The sequence below is a fragment of the Hemitrygon akajei genome, chromosome 5 (genome assembly GCF_048418815.1).
Source record: "Hemitrygon akajei chromosome 5, sHemAka1.3, whole genome shotgun sequence".
Lineage (NCBI taxonomy): Eukaryota > Metazoa > Chordata > Chondrichthyes > Myliobatiformes > Dasyatidae > Hemitrygon > Hemitrygon akajei.
This window is the reverse complement of record NC_133128.1, coordinates 31744549-31758746: the sequence shown is the minus strand read 5'-3', so window position 1 is coordinate 31758746 and position 14198 is coordinate 31744549. Positions and strand designations below refer to the sequence as shown.

General features: G+C 40.9%; 1 protein-coding gene across 1 annotated transcript in view; it reads right to left on the bottom strand.

The window, feature by feature from the left end:
- Nucleotides 1-12412, bottom strand: part of tomm70a (translocase of outer mitochondrial membrane 70 homolog A (S. cerevisiae)) — a 31392-nt gene extending 18980 nt beyond the window's left edge. Inside the window, exons 1-5 of the mRNA XM_073045135.1 lie at nt 12154-12412; nt 7589-7762; nt 4413-4539; nt 2282-2391; nt 113-267 (exon numbers count right to left, since the gene is read on the bottom strand). Coding sequence (XP_072901236.1) covers nt 113-267; nt 2282-2391; nt 4413-4539; nt 7589-7762; nt 12154-12372 — 785 coding nt within the window. The 5' untranslated portion in view covers nt 12373-12412. The remainder of the gene's footprint in view (nt 1-112; nt 268-2281; nt 2392-4412; nt 4540-7588; nt 7763-12153) is intronic.
- Nucleotides 12413-14198: the final 1786 nt, after the last annotated feature.

Below are 14198 nucleotides of genomic sequence, written 5' to 3'. Positions count from 1 at the left end.
CAAGGGTAACAAATTCACTCAATACGATCATGGATTAATAAACAGGACCTTTCTGACCTGAAATGAACCATATTGTGAAACCTTCTATTAAAGCTTGAAAGACATTGATCACCTTCCTGTTCTCCTGACATCAGCAGCTTCACCTTCTTTATCCTTGTCTTCGTCAGGCTTTTCACCTTTAAGCAAAGGCTGTGAGATGATATCATCAGTAAATGAATTAAAGTATGATTTGATGAACTGTGGGGAGGGCATCAGGGGCTCTCTATTCTAAAATAAAAAACAAGAAAACAAGAAAGTGAGAAGATTCCCAAAATGGTAAAATACTTCATAAGACTCTAAACCTGTACAAAATACAGGATATTTTCATTTCAGCATTTACTAAAGAATTCTTATTTGTTGCTGCACTAGTGATACAAATATCTTACATCCTGCTTGCATTTGGTTGCTTTCAGAGTTATGCATGTAGCACTAGTTTCATCTACAAGCCTAATCCTTAGCTATCTTGACCAAGTTCATCACTGAAACCAATGACTCACATCACTATTTATGGTAGTGCTCGACTACATACTGTATTTACTGTTATTATCACTGATAAGCAAGTGTTCACTCACAAATGACAGAAGGTAAAATATAGGAAGAGAGAAGCTAATGCCAACTGACCCAAGCACTTACTATCCAAATACTGATACATACACCAGGTCTGCAAGGATTTCAAAATGGATCACCCAACGTCACATACTCTCAATCATCTCTTGTGAAAACATCTCAGTTCTTGGTTTGGAAAAATCATTTGCTGCATCATTTGGCAGTAAAGATATTCACCCCTGGAAAGCAGTATCAACCATGATTTTCTATGAACTCTGTGCCACAGCCGCTCACACGATTTTGACCATGGTCAATACACCAATGATAATGAATTCACATGCTTGTATATACCATATTAAAAACACAGAGCATCCATTCTGTTGCTTCAACTGCTCTGGCTTCTTCACTGCTTCCCTGATACTAATCACGTCAATTTAAGTTTTATCTGACTGGAACTTCTGCTATCACTGAACTTTTTAAATCACCCCAGTTTCTCTCAACTTGCTTCCTGTCATTCCCATTACCAAACCGTCCCCATTGCTCAATGCTGCTGTTCCTCATCTGTCACAGCCTTCTGAACAATCCTAATTAAGGAAGAAATTATTGGTTTTGGAGGTACAGCTTAGATTAATGACAATGAGTCCAAGAATGAAGGACTGTTTAGTGAGAAAAGATAAGCTGAGGGAGTTTCTGCTCTCCAGAGTCTTGGAAAATAACAGGCCAATTTCAGCAAAGGCTCTTGTTTTGCTGAATGTTGCGAAGCTATTTCCCTTGGTGGGGAATCTTGACTTGAGGAACAGGGTCAGGATAAAGGATCAGGCTTTCAATACAGGATAAGAAGGGATTTCTTCTTACAGAGGAATCTGAATCTTTGGAATGCTTCACCCTGAGGAACCTGGAAGTAGTCATTGTACATTCAAGGCTGAAACTATTACCATAGTTGAAATTTTTGGTTACAGGAGAAAATCAAGATTAACAAATTATCAAGTTGTGAAGTGGAGGCCAAATATCAGATTGGACACAATGTCCTTAAGTGAGAACAGGCTCAGGCAGCCACAAGATTGATTCCTGCTCTTATTTCATATAATTATTATTCCATCTTCAAAATGATCTCTTAGTTAACATTGCACCTTATTAACTGGGATCCCACCTCAGGAATTTGCTGGGACTTAAAATCAGCCATTTTATGCAGCCTCCTTAACTTTATAATCTTCATACATGCTGCTTTCCTCAATAATGTGTCCTTAGCAGCAAACCTCTCATAGCACCACTGCCTTCTGATTCCACAATTAGATACTGCCTTGTGAATACCACACTACTTTAGTTTCCTCTTTCTTGTCTGTAGTTAAGGAACGTACCATAGTGCTTCACCACTTTGCACATTTCTTAACCCTCCCTAAACCCCATCAGTACACCTGCATCATCGTTTTCCATCACACTTTCAAAGTTCTTCTGTTTGAGCTTTTACGGATGTTCCCTTGCTATTCAACTGTCTGATAGCCAAGTCTTCCAAAAGTTTGAGAGTTGCTGGCTTCTGAACAAATATTAGTAGACTGTAATGGGGTATACTTGAAACAAAATCGTGTACTTGCATTCTCATTCTGGCAGATGAAAACACTGATTGCATTGTTCTGCTTGAGAAAAGAATTTCACACTGACATTTCTAACAAGCTTCTATAGTACTTTAGCCACTAACCTTATACTTTTCTTTGGCTTTCTCCTTTCCAAGTTGCTTAAGGACTTTATCAGCAAGCAGCATACTTTGTTGGTTTTGGAATCCTTCCAAGATACAAACTGCAGTAACATCTGAAAAAATGCAAAGACACTAAATATATTTCCAACAAGAACACTGACAACCATCCTCAGCAATGTTTAAAGTCTCAATTTAAAAAAGAAATTCATGGCATACAGTACTGTGCAAAGATATAGCTACGTGTGGTACCCAAGACTTTTGCACAGTACTGTATTTGTTAATGTGGACTGGAAAATGAGCTTGTAAATCAGGCGGGAGCAAAAGATGTTGAGAATGGTGTGGTGAAGTGCTGTGGGACAGACGGCAATGGAGTGCCAGAGGCCAGTGGGACTGTTCAGATACACCCAGCCCTGAGACCCGGGCATGGTGATTTGATTCCAAACAATTGGCTCATTGATTATTATAAAATGTCTCTCTGGTGCTTTCCGCTTCCTTTCCCTTTTCCCAACCATGATTTCCCTCTCCTTGCCCACCTCTCACTCTCAGTCCACAATAGAGACCCATATCAGAATCAGGTTTATCATCACTCACATCATGAAATTTGTTTTTTTTTTGTGGCAGTAGTACAGTACTGTACAAAATACTTCTACAGTACAGTAAAAGTCTTAGACACCCTAGCTATATACATGCGTCTAAGACTTTTACAATCAACTTGATTAAAAATTGAATGAGAGAGCAAAACAAACATGCGGTGATCTGGAACACAACAAATCAAATAATGCTACTATTATACTACCTTTGGCCATCTTTTCTATAAAATAATAATTCTGTATAATTAACTTGAATCTAAATGGGAAGCTACAGCATAAAACAATTAACAAGCTGGTGAATTCATGGTAGCTTGAATGAATTAAGTCATCTGGGAATTGAAAGAGGGTGCCATCCCAAAGTTGTTGGTGGGGGGGGGGGGGGGGTGGGGGGGAGAGGAATGTCTTAGATGCAGTCAGCACACAAAATTCTTGAGGAGTTCAGCAGGCCAGGTAGCATCTATGGAATAGAGAGTAGTAAACGTTGCGGGCCAAGACCATTCTTTAGATGTAATAATATTGTTACTATGCTTCTTATTTTTAAAAGGGATAATGTGGGTTCCTATTTATTCTTCACTTCAACAAGCAGGAAGAAATTAGTGGGTGAAAACTTAATTTTTTGCAAAATGTTGCTGTTTTCAGCAATTCACTTTTTTGGTGCAAAACTGAAATAATAAATTATTTTGAACATGCCCTAGAAGTAAAAGTAGATCAACAAATCTAGATTTTTTTGACTATGATTTTAAGTTCCATTTCTTTCCTCCCATGAAATGCATATAGAATTTCAAGTCTTTCAGCTGCAGTATGAAAATTGGAATTTAAATGTACTTGTTCCCTTGTCCTGGAAACGTAATTAAGGAAAGGTCAGAGAATGATTCGTTTCTACTGACAGGAGAAGGGGGAAAGGTGCCTTAAAACCAGTCACTTTGAGCAGATGGGGCTCGTCAGCCATGGTTGGCAGCTCATTTAGGAAAAGAAAAACTCTGATCTCAAACCTCCACTCACGAGTAAACCCCAAGGAAAAATCTGGAGCTGGAGTCTCTAAGGTAATTGAGTTCAACATTGACTGGCAGCTCCTTCAGCTCCACTGGTGTCAAACTGTATTAGTCTCTGCCGTTCATAGAGATCCATCAGCTGCATGGAGCGGGGCGAGCCTGCAGCATGGGCAATAGCTTGCTCACTATATTCTACTTCCATGGCTTGAGTATCATGTAGATAGGACACAATATTTATGTACAACCCCAACCAATGGAGGGTCTCATACACACTTGAAAGATCACTGCATTATATCTAAAATTCAGCTAAGTTCCCATTTTTAGATGCTACTAAGAGCTGAAACTGAAAACTGCACTGTGGCAAACCAGGAATAGGTGTAACTCTGCTAAAGGTTTATTTTAACTGATTTTCGTTACCTAGCTTTAGTTTTAGAAAAATTACAAATGATGATTATCTGAGAATGAATCCCAGAAAACTGCCTATAAAACAGATGTGGAGAAAACTGATGATGTGAGAACAAAATCAGCTTCAGGTAAAGACCAAATACAAACCTTCCAGGCACTCCTTCTTATTATCTAGTTTCTCATAAGCCTTTGCACGGCGGTATAATGCTTTTATGTATTTGGGGTTGAGCTCTACAGCCTTGGAGCAGTCCTCAGCAACTTCCTTCCATTTTTGCTGCAATACAAACATGTTGCATTGTTAAAAAAATCATTGACTTTGTTCCAGGATCAAACACCAGACTGTAGAGTGTTGACATTTAAACTAACGCTGCTAATGCATATAATTGTATACAGGCTTTCCATATATTAGAAAATCTATTGTCCACAGAAGGTAAGTAAGCTCTTCCACCCCACCCAATCAGGGTACCTCAAGACACAGCATTCTATTATTGTGGATGTGCTGTGGAAACAGTAGTGTAATGCAAGTAATGCAGCTTTGCAACCAACAGCTGCCCCAGGCATTCTAGAATGCCGTTTTTTGCGAGCAGAACAGAATTCTGAACAATCTCCAAATACACTATTGTTTTTGATAGGTAATATTGTAATTCGTGACATAATTTAGAATTAAGTTTTACAGGCAGGAACAAAGTATAAAAGAGATAAAAATGATATTTTATTTAATTCAATACGTAACAATGCAGGGTTCAGTTTCGTCTATGGGTGTGACCTTCGAATAGCTTTTACCTCAATTTACCAAAATAATTAATTGAAGATTATGGCAAATTCCATCATTTCTGCTGTCACAGAAAAGTGGTGAACAAGGAGCATATAGCAGACGATATTTTCAGAATCTCACTGTCAATCATTATTATTGGTGGGGTGGGTAGAAGATGGACTGGTTGATGGAGCATCTTTGTTTTGTACATGTTGAGTTAAAGACCCATCCTCTCATATGTTTCATAAACAAGTTGAAGATGGCTTGATCTTTAATTGTGGGCAAAATCTCTATAGTTGCTGCTCAATGACTAAGGTTCACAAGTCCTTTGCTCTGGAGTGTAGTCACTAAACTGAACAGTTTTCCATTAGCTCCAACTCTTCAGGTATTTTGTTGATGGAGAGGTGTGGTATTATGGAGAGACTGAATGAAGTTTTATGGCAATTCTGCAGCCTTGTTTGATACTTGTCTTTAGACTGATTAGTTAGGATCACTCCTGTAGAAACATTAGTTAGAATCATGATTTACTTACATCATGAAACAAATACAATATGGGAATACATTTCTATGGGGCACTGAATTTCAGCAGAGCAAAATACTCCACCTTCCCCACTCGGACACTGTGGTCAAACAGTTTTAGTGAGGCGAACATAAACCATGTCAATTGGCTGGTGCTGCTCTCTGGTTGCTCTTAGAACTGTCACAATGATGATCTCATCCAAGGTGCCTTCAGAAGGGCAGAGTCCACACTGCAAATTGGGGCAGATTTACAACTACAGGGACGTGGTTGCAACTGATTTATCCACAAACAACAGTTGATGCACTGCGGAGAACGATTGCAGCCAAGTGGAAAACACTGATTAACACTATTCATTTCCATTAATATCGAAGGCAGGATTGTGCATTACTACCATAAAGAATTCTCTCCAACAATTGTTTCTTCCATGACCCTGGAAGACTAACGAGTCTACCATTTGCAGAACTTGTTCTGTTTTCAAATCAACACCAATTCATCTGAAGTTTCTGATACAATTCATTTAAAATTAATTCAAGAGATGTGTTTTGCAGGCTGAGCCAGTGTTTTAATTATTCGTCACCAATTGTCCTGGAGAAGGTGCTTGTGAGCTGCCTTCTCAAGCAACTGCAGTCCTTGAGGCATGGGTATACCCACAAAGCTTTCAGGGAGAGTGCTCCAGAGTTTTGACCCAACAATAGAGGTTTGCCATTACATTTTTGTTGTTGGAAATCATCATTGCCTGTCACTTGTGAGGCACAACTGTCACTTTCCCCTTATCAGCCTAATTCTGGATATCATTCAGGACTTGCTTGCATTTGGACATAGCTTCATTATTGGAGTCATAAATGGTGCTGAACATTATGCAATCATTGGCTAAATCCCTACTTTTGACCTTAAGATTTAAAGTAGGTCACTGATGGTTGGACCTATCTTCAATTGAATAACCCAATTTACACAGAATATACTCTACACTAAAATGGCTTTCAAACTAATTAGACCACACCAGAATTTCTGCCCAACTCAAGTCTTGACTTTCTTTAAATGGCTTTGCCATCCTGTGGCATAAATTTTTAGCAAATATTAATTTATTCAGGTCACTTTGTCCCTTTATCTTGCACCTTAATTTGAACCGTTGAGGTAGTAAGGGCTCTCACTTCTCTCCCTACCAAAATGTATTACTATGCATTTATGAATGACTTGCCCCCTCTATGAATTTAACCTCAAGGTCATCCACACACATGACAATCAAATCCAATGTGGCATCATCTATGAATTTAGAAATTATATACAACTTAACCAAAATTAGATTATCCGGTCTTTCAAGTCTGCTCTGCCATTCAATTTATTTTCCCCTCTCAACCATATTCTCCATCCCTAATCAAGAACTTTAAAAATACCTAACGATTTAGCCTCCTCAGCCGCCTGTGGCAATGAATTCCAAATTTACCACTCTCCTTATCTCTGTTCTACAGGGACACCCTTGTATTCTGAGTCCGCGCTCTCAGAATCAGGATCACGTTTATCACCACCAGCATGTGTCGTAACATACTAACAGCAGTTCAATGCAACACATAATATAGGAGGAAAAACATAATTCTACTATTGGAAACGTCCTCTCCACATAGACTCTATCTAGGCCTTTCAATATTTGGAGGAGTATTAAACAAAGCAGTCTCCAATATTCCAGGCTCACAAAAAATTTGCAGGACAAAGCCTAAATTAAAAAAATACACGTGGAAACGGTATTTTGATTTTGAAGACAAAAGATTGCAATGACAAGAGTTTTGGAGTTAGAAGTTGAAGACCACTGATTTATGAAATACTTTTTTTCACCAACTATATATTGAATAAATTTTGGTATTCCAACTTGTAGAATTGACAAAGTTTCAGAAGAATATATTTTCTGTCTTGATATTTTAAAAAATTGCTCTCTGCTTTCATAACTCATACATAATTATTTTGGATAGCTGTCTTCACTCTCTCGGCAATTTAATTGCCAACATCATCCTTATAGCTAATATTTAGGTAAGCTCAGCTTTAAGTATTACATACCTGCTGTTCAAATGCTGCAGCCCGATTCTGGTAAAAAGTTGAAAGGTCTTGCTTCTGGTCCAAAGGACACAAGCTTATTGCCTCAGTGTAACACTGAATAGCTTGTTCAAATTTTCCAGCTTTAAAATACTTGTTTCCTTTATTCTTTGCAGATTGAGCCCGATCCAGCATACTCTAAGGAAATAAAACTCAACTTAGTAAAGTGGCACAAAAGTTTTATCAGAGAAAAGTAATGTGGCACAACAGCAGTACTTTTTCAAGGACAATTAGGGATGGGCAAATAAATGCTGGCTCTGCCTGCAAAGCCCACATCCTTTCAATGAATATAAAAAAGCCATTTACCCCACCTAGTTATCATCTGTAGTCTATTTGAGCCCCCCCCCCCTATATTTTGTAATCTAAAACATATCAGTCTAGTTCCTTCTCCTTCATATGACTGTGCAGCCTTTCCTGGTTATTCACTTCATAACTCCTTACTGCAGCGAATTCCAGTGTTAGTATTCTATAGGAAAAAGTTTCAGCCCAGCTCCCTCCTTATTGGTTACTATCACATTGTTCATCCTGTGTTGTGCGCTGCCAAACTGAAACCATTTCCTTTACATCTGCTATCAAAAACTTACATAATTTTGAAGTGGCACACATCTTAAGGTAGCATCTATGGAGAGGAATCTTCTGAAGAGAGTCCTAATGAAGTGCTTTGGCCTGAAATGTCAGCTCTTTATTCCTCTCCATAGATGGTGCCAGACCTGCTGAGTTCCTCCAGCATTTTGTGTGAATTACCCTGGATTTCCAGATTCTGCAGAACTTCTTGTGTTTATCATTTGGAAGTCATCAGCAGCAACACACAAGATTCTGGAGGAATTCCTCTAGCACTTTTTTGTTCCAGATTTCCAGTATCTCCAATCTTTCTTGTATCTCTAATGTCAACGTTTTCTTTACAGTAGTTGAACTGGCCTGTCCATCAGGTATCATTCTGTGCACATACCCACTCCAAGTCTACATTCTAAGTCACTAACCTTTATCCTCACTCTGCTTTCTATCCTGAGACACAATCCATTCCACTTGTCCATGACTGCAATCTCCAATCATAATCATTCCACTGCCATTGGAAATAACTCTGTATAGCTAATGAGTCCCTGGACATTGTAATTTAAGGTATTACATTATCTGGCAATCCTCAGGTTCTACAGCATTTTTCTAAATTAATTATTAAACACATTTAGTGAAACTTTTCGTATCTCCTTAAACATTAACATTTCAATTCACACCAACTCAAAGACCTTGGACACAGAAAACAAATCTTTAGGAAACAAAAAGTACGAACATCATCCCTCTTACCACTGGGAATGGATTCCTTATTTCTGAAAGCAATCATTTTCTGTTCCTTCTCCTTTCCCTTCAGCTACGAGAAAATGTTAGTTTTGCTTCCCTGCATCAATTAGTATAAATGGCCAGTTTCCAACTACTTCAGCAGTGAAGCTGAAATCAAAGAGGACATCAATGTGGGAAAAACTGAATGCACATCCATCACGTATAATCAATTTGCATTAGGGCTCTTCAACACAATGGCCATCTGATACAAATAATACAGTATTTGTTAATAATGTAAGACCATAAGATACAAGAGCACAATTAGGCCATTTAGCCCATCGAGTCAGCTCTGCCAATTCATCAGGGCTGATCCAATTTTCCTCTCAGCCCCAATCTCCTGGTTCTCCCCGTATCCCTTCATAGCCTGACCAATCAAAAATCTATCCACCTCTGCTTTAAATATACACACAGACTTGGCTTCCATAGAGGCCTGTGGCAAAGAATTCCACAGACTCACCATTCACTGGCTAAAGAAATTCCTCATCTCTGTTCAAAACAGAAGCCCCTCCATTCTGAGGCTGTGCCTTCTAGTCTTAAGACACTTTGGTCATAGGAAACATCCTGTCCACTTCCACTCTATCAAGGCCTTTCACCATTCCATAGGTTTCAATGGGGCCTTCCCTCATTCTTCTGAACTCTTGTGAGTATATGCCCAGAGCTATCAAACTCTCTTCATATTCAATCCTGGAATCATTTTAGTGAGCCTCCTTTGAACCTTCTCCAGTTTCAGCACATCCTTTCTAACATAGGGGCCCAAGACTGCTCACAGTACTCCAAGTGAGGCCACACCAGTGCTTTATAAAGTCTCAACATTACATCCTTGATTTTATATTCCAGTCCTCAATGACCTAATTCTGCTCTTGAATGCTAACATTGCATTTACCACGTCTTAACCTTTAAGGAATCCTGCACAAGGACTCCTAAATCCCTTTGTGCCTCAGTTTTTTGTAGTTTTTCTCCATTTAGTAAATAGCCAACCCTTTTACTTCTACCAAAGCACAAGACCAGCACTATTCCAACTGCCATTTCTTTGCCTATTCTTTTAATCCAAGTCCTTCTGTAGTCTACTTCTCAAAATCACCTGCCCCTCCACCTAAAGCCTGCAAACATTGCAACAAAGCCATCAATTCCATCATCCAAATCACTGACATAGAATGTAAAAAGAATTGGTCCCAACACCAGCCCCCACGGAACACATAACAAAGGACACTGGGAAAGAGAAGAAATCTGTTAAATTAAGTTATGAAAGGACAAAAAATACTTCAGTTATTGAACTCTAGTGCTGAACTACCTTTGAGAGGACAACGATATTGCAAAAACAGGATTCCAGCTAATAAGTCAAATATTCCATGAGGGGGTGAAAATGTAAAACATCTGAACAGCACACTGATGTCGTCTGCTCATATGGAAACAAAATGTTTGCAAATAGATTGCCACAATCTGAGAACAATGCCACCCAACCATGTACTAAGGCAATATCCTTAACTTTCAGTAAACACAAAGCATGCTGCAGATCCTGTGGTCAAATCAACATGCACAAACAAGCTGGATGAACTCAGGTCAGGTAGCATCCATCGAAACGAGCAGTCAACGTTTCGGGCCGAGATCCTTCGTCAGGACTCAACTCCTTAACTTTCAACAGTTTGATCATTTGTATAGGAAAAATTAAAGAAATTAGGCTTATATTCTGCAGAGTTTGAAAGAATGCAAGGTGATCTCATTTCAATGTACCAAAATTCTTAGGGAGATCAACAGACCGAATGCAGAATTGCTGCTTCCCCTGGCGGGAATGTTTCAAGCAAGGAGCCAGCAAATCATAAAGGAGGTCAGCTATTCAGGACAGCCAAGAAGAAATTTAATTCTGCCATGAACGGTCCCAAGCCTGGCTGCGAAAGGAGGTGGATTGGGTAATAACAACATCTCGTTAAAAACCAGAACTGCAGAAACGCTGATAAAAGCTCCAAAGACCTCACCCCTGGGAGAGGAAGGATCTTTGAAGATGGGGACAACTTTAAAGACTGGCCCAGGACAGAGGACTCTGGCAAGCTGGAGTCAGCAGCTTATGCCCCAGAAAGGTTGATGGGCTTAAGTAAGAAAAAATTCCTTCACTCAAATCATAGTTGTTTTTTTGGAATTTGGAGCCAAGAGGACAGTGAAGGCTCAGATGATGCATTCAGTATATTTTGAGACTACCTGGATATACAGGGGTTAATGAAAAAAAATGGTGCACAGTCACAACCCTAGTGCATAAGTAGAGCATGCACAAAGGGCTCAGTGGCTGTATTGCAGCTGCAATAGCATTTCGCATGCTATTACATCCCATAGCCATACCTTGTGCTGAATAGAGAATCCACTTTTCAGCAGCAATAGAATCAATATTTGAAAAGTAAAAGGATAAAAGGATAGAGAAAGGGGAAAGTTTATTTCCGTACAAGGTAGCAACAGGGGTGAGAAATGATGACCTCAAAAAGGATATCTGGAGCAACACACACAAAATGCTGGAGGAACTCAGCAGGCCAGGCAACAACTACGGAAAAACAGTACAGTTGACGTTTCGGGATGAGACCCCACAGCAGGACTGGAGGAAAAAAAGATAGAGGTTTAAAAGATGGGGGGAGCTCCCACTACCTGCACAGGCTCCCCTGGTCTGCTGAGTTCCTCCAGCACTTTGTGTGTGTTGCTTGCATTTCTAGCACCTGCAGATTTTCTCATTTGTGACTGGATAGCTGGAACAAATTGTTTAAAATGAAAACTAGCTGTAAGATGCATAATTCCTACAATTTTCTAGCCTGTTATGTCCTCACAATATGACTCGCCCATCTCCTTCATTCAGTTGCTCCTGCTCATCTTCATCCCCCAATAACTGGCCCAAATAAAACAGACATTGCTGATCAGACTGAACAGGTCAGACAGGATCCGTGGAAAGTGAAGCTAAGTTAACGTTGCAGAGCAATGACCTTCCACTAGAATCCACCACTCTCCTCCCCCCTCCCAATCCATCTAATGAGACGCACTCAACTTGCAACAGACCTGACGGATAGTTCTAGCATGTTCTGGTTTAGGTCAGATTTCCAGCAACTGGTTTACGGCTGCCTCTTGTTTCTGTCGCTGCCCCCTTCTGCCAGTCTGCTCGGGGTTCACCTTGTTCCCCTCTCCCCAGCGTTTATTCTACTCCTCTCCCTCCCCCCCCATACCTGGTTATCCGTCTCCTCCTTTCGATCAGCCCCCTCCTTCGGCACGGGACTAGAGCTGCCCTCCGGCGCCTTCCTCTCGCTCCGCTTCGACACGGACCTTTTCTTCCAAAGGTAGAAGGCACCGGCCCCCAACAAGACGGGGGTGCCGATGGCGAGCGCCAACTGCCACCGGGACAAGCCGGTGCTGGCCTGCGAGTCCACAGGCTTAGAAGCCGCCATCAGTGTGCTCGCCACAGAGAAGGAAAAGGGGGACAAGGGGAAGGACAACGCTGGCAAATACTTCCGGGGCGCAACCTCCGCCAATCACAGCAAGAGCTTGTGCTGCAGTGCCACCAACCGTGCGGATGACCAAGTAACAGGTAAACCCCAATATCCCTTCCACATTCAAAAATTACTTCTAGATTATTTCAGTATTTTTAAAGTTTCCTCGAATTGTCCTATCCCTCTGCTGGCACAAGGCTTTGGTGAAACCACACCCAGAGAATTGTGCACAATTTTGGGCTCCTTGCTTAAACAAGGATACACTTGTTTGAAAAGATTTACTAGACTAGATGGTGTGTAACATATGGAAGGAGCCACAGAGTTTAAAAGACCGAGTGGTGATCTCGCTGGAATATTCAAATTCTAAAAGCCTTCATGTGGGAAATATGAGGAGGTTGATTCCCAGTATTCGAAAGTGCAGTCTCAAATTTAGGAGTAGACTATTTATGACTGAAATGAAGAAATCCTTTCACTGAAATGTTAATGGCCTTTGGAATTCTCTTCTGTGGGCTATAGAGGTACAGGAATTGATTTTGTTCAAATTTATTATCAAAAGAATTCTGGAGTAGTTGGCGAATTCCAAGGGAATGGGGGCAAGGTAGGGAAATGTCTTTACTTAGAGCAGCGGTTCCCAATCTGGGGTCTACAGACCACCTCGGTTAATGGTAGGGACCTGAACCATAGAAAGGTTGGGAACTCCAGATGTGAAGATGATCTTGTTGGCCTTTCGTTTCTTGTGGCCATGGTGGGCCTCAGCCATGCTTGCCTCTTTGATGGCTATGTAGAACACTCCATGTTCCAAGCCTTCCCCGGAAATGTTCCCTTACTCTTCCTCCGCTGCATTGCTGACTACACTGCTGTTGCTTTGTGCACCCATGCTAAGTTGGTCAACGTCATCCTATTTGCCTTGAACTTCCACCCTGCCCTTAAATTCACTTGGTCCATTTCTGACACCTCCCGCCCCTTTCTTGATCTCTCTGTCTCCCATCTCAGGAGACGAACTGTCGACCAACATCTTTTATAAACTTACCTTGGTTATCTTCATTATATCTCTTCCCACACTGTCTCCTGTAAACATGATATTACCTCTTCTCAGTTCCTCTGTTTCCACCACATCAAATTCCAAGACGCAGCTTTCCTTTCCAAGACATCAGTGATGTCCTCCTTTTTCAAAAATAGGGGTTTCTGTTCCTCCACCATTGAGGCTGCCCTCACCCACATCTCTTCCATTTCTCGCACATCCGCACTCATCCCACCTTCCCACAGCCACAAAATAGAGTTCCTCTTGTCCTTACCTACCAATTCATCAGCCTCCACATCCACCGCACCATCTTCCACAATTTCCGGAATCTCCAAAGGGAGCCTATCACTAAACAATTCTTTACCTCCCCTACGCCTACCTGCTTTCTACCACGATTCCCTTGTCCATTTGTCCCTCCCCACTAATCTCCCTTCTGGCACTTATCTCTGCAAGCGGCTAAAGTGCTACACTTGCCCATCTACTTCCTCCCTTACCTTACTTCAGAGCCCCAAACAGTCCTTCCAGGTGAGGCAACATTTCACCTGCAAATCTGCTGAGTTTGTCTATACCTTCCGCTGCTCCTGTTGCAACCTGCTCTACATTGCTGAGACCCATCATAAATTGGGAGACCGTTTCGTTCAGCACCTCCGCTCCATCCACCAAAAGTGGAACTTCCCATTGGCCAAACACTTTAAAACCGATTCCCATTCTGATACCAAGGTGTCGGTCCATACCAAACTGAGGCCACCCTCAGGGTGGAGGA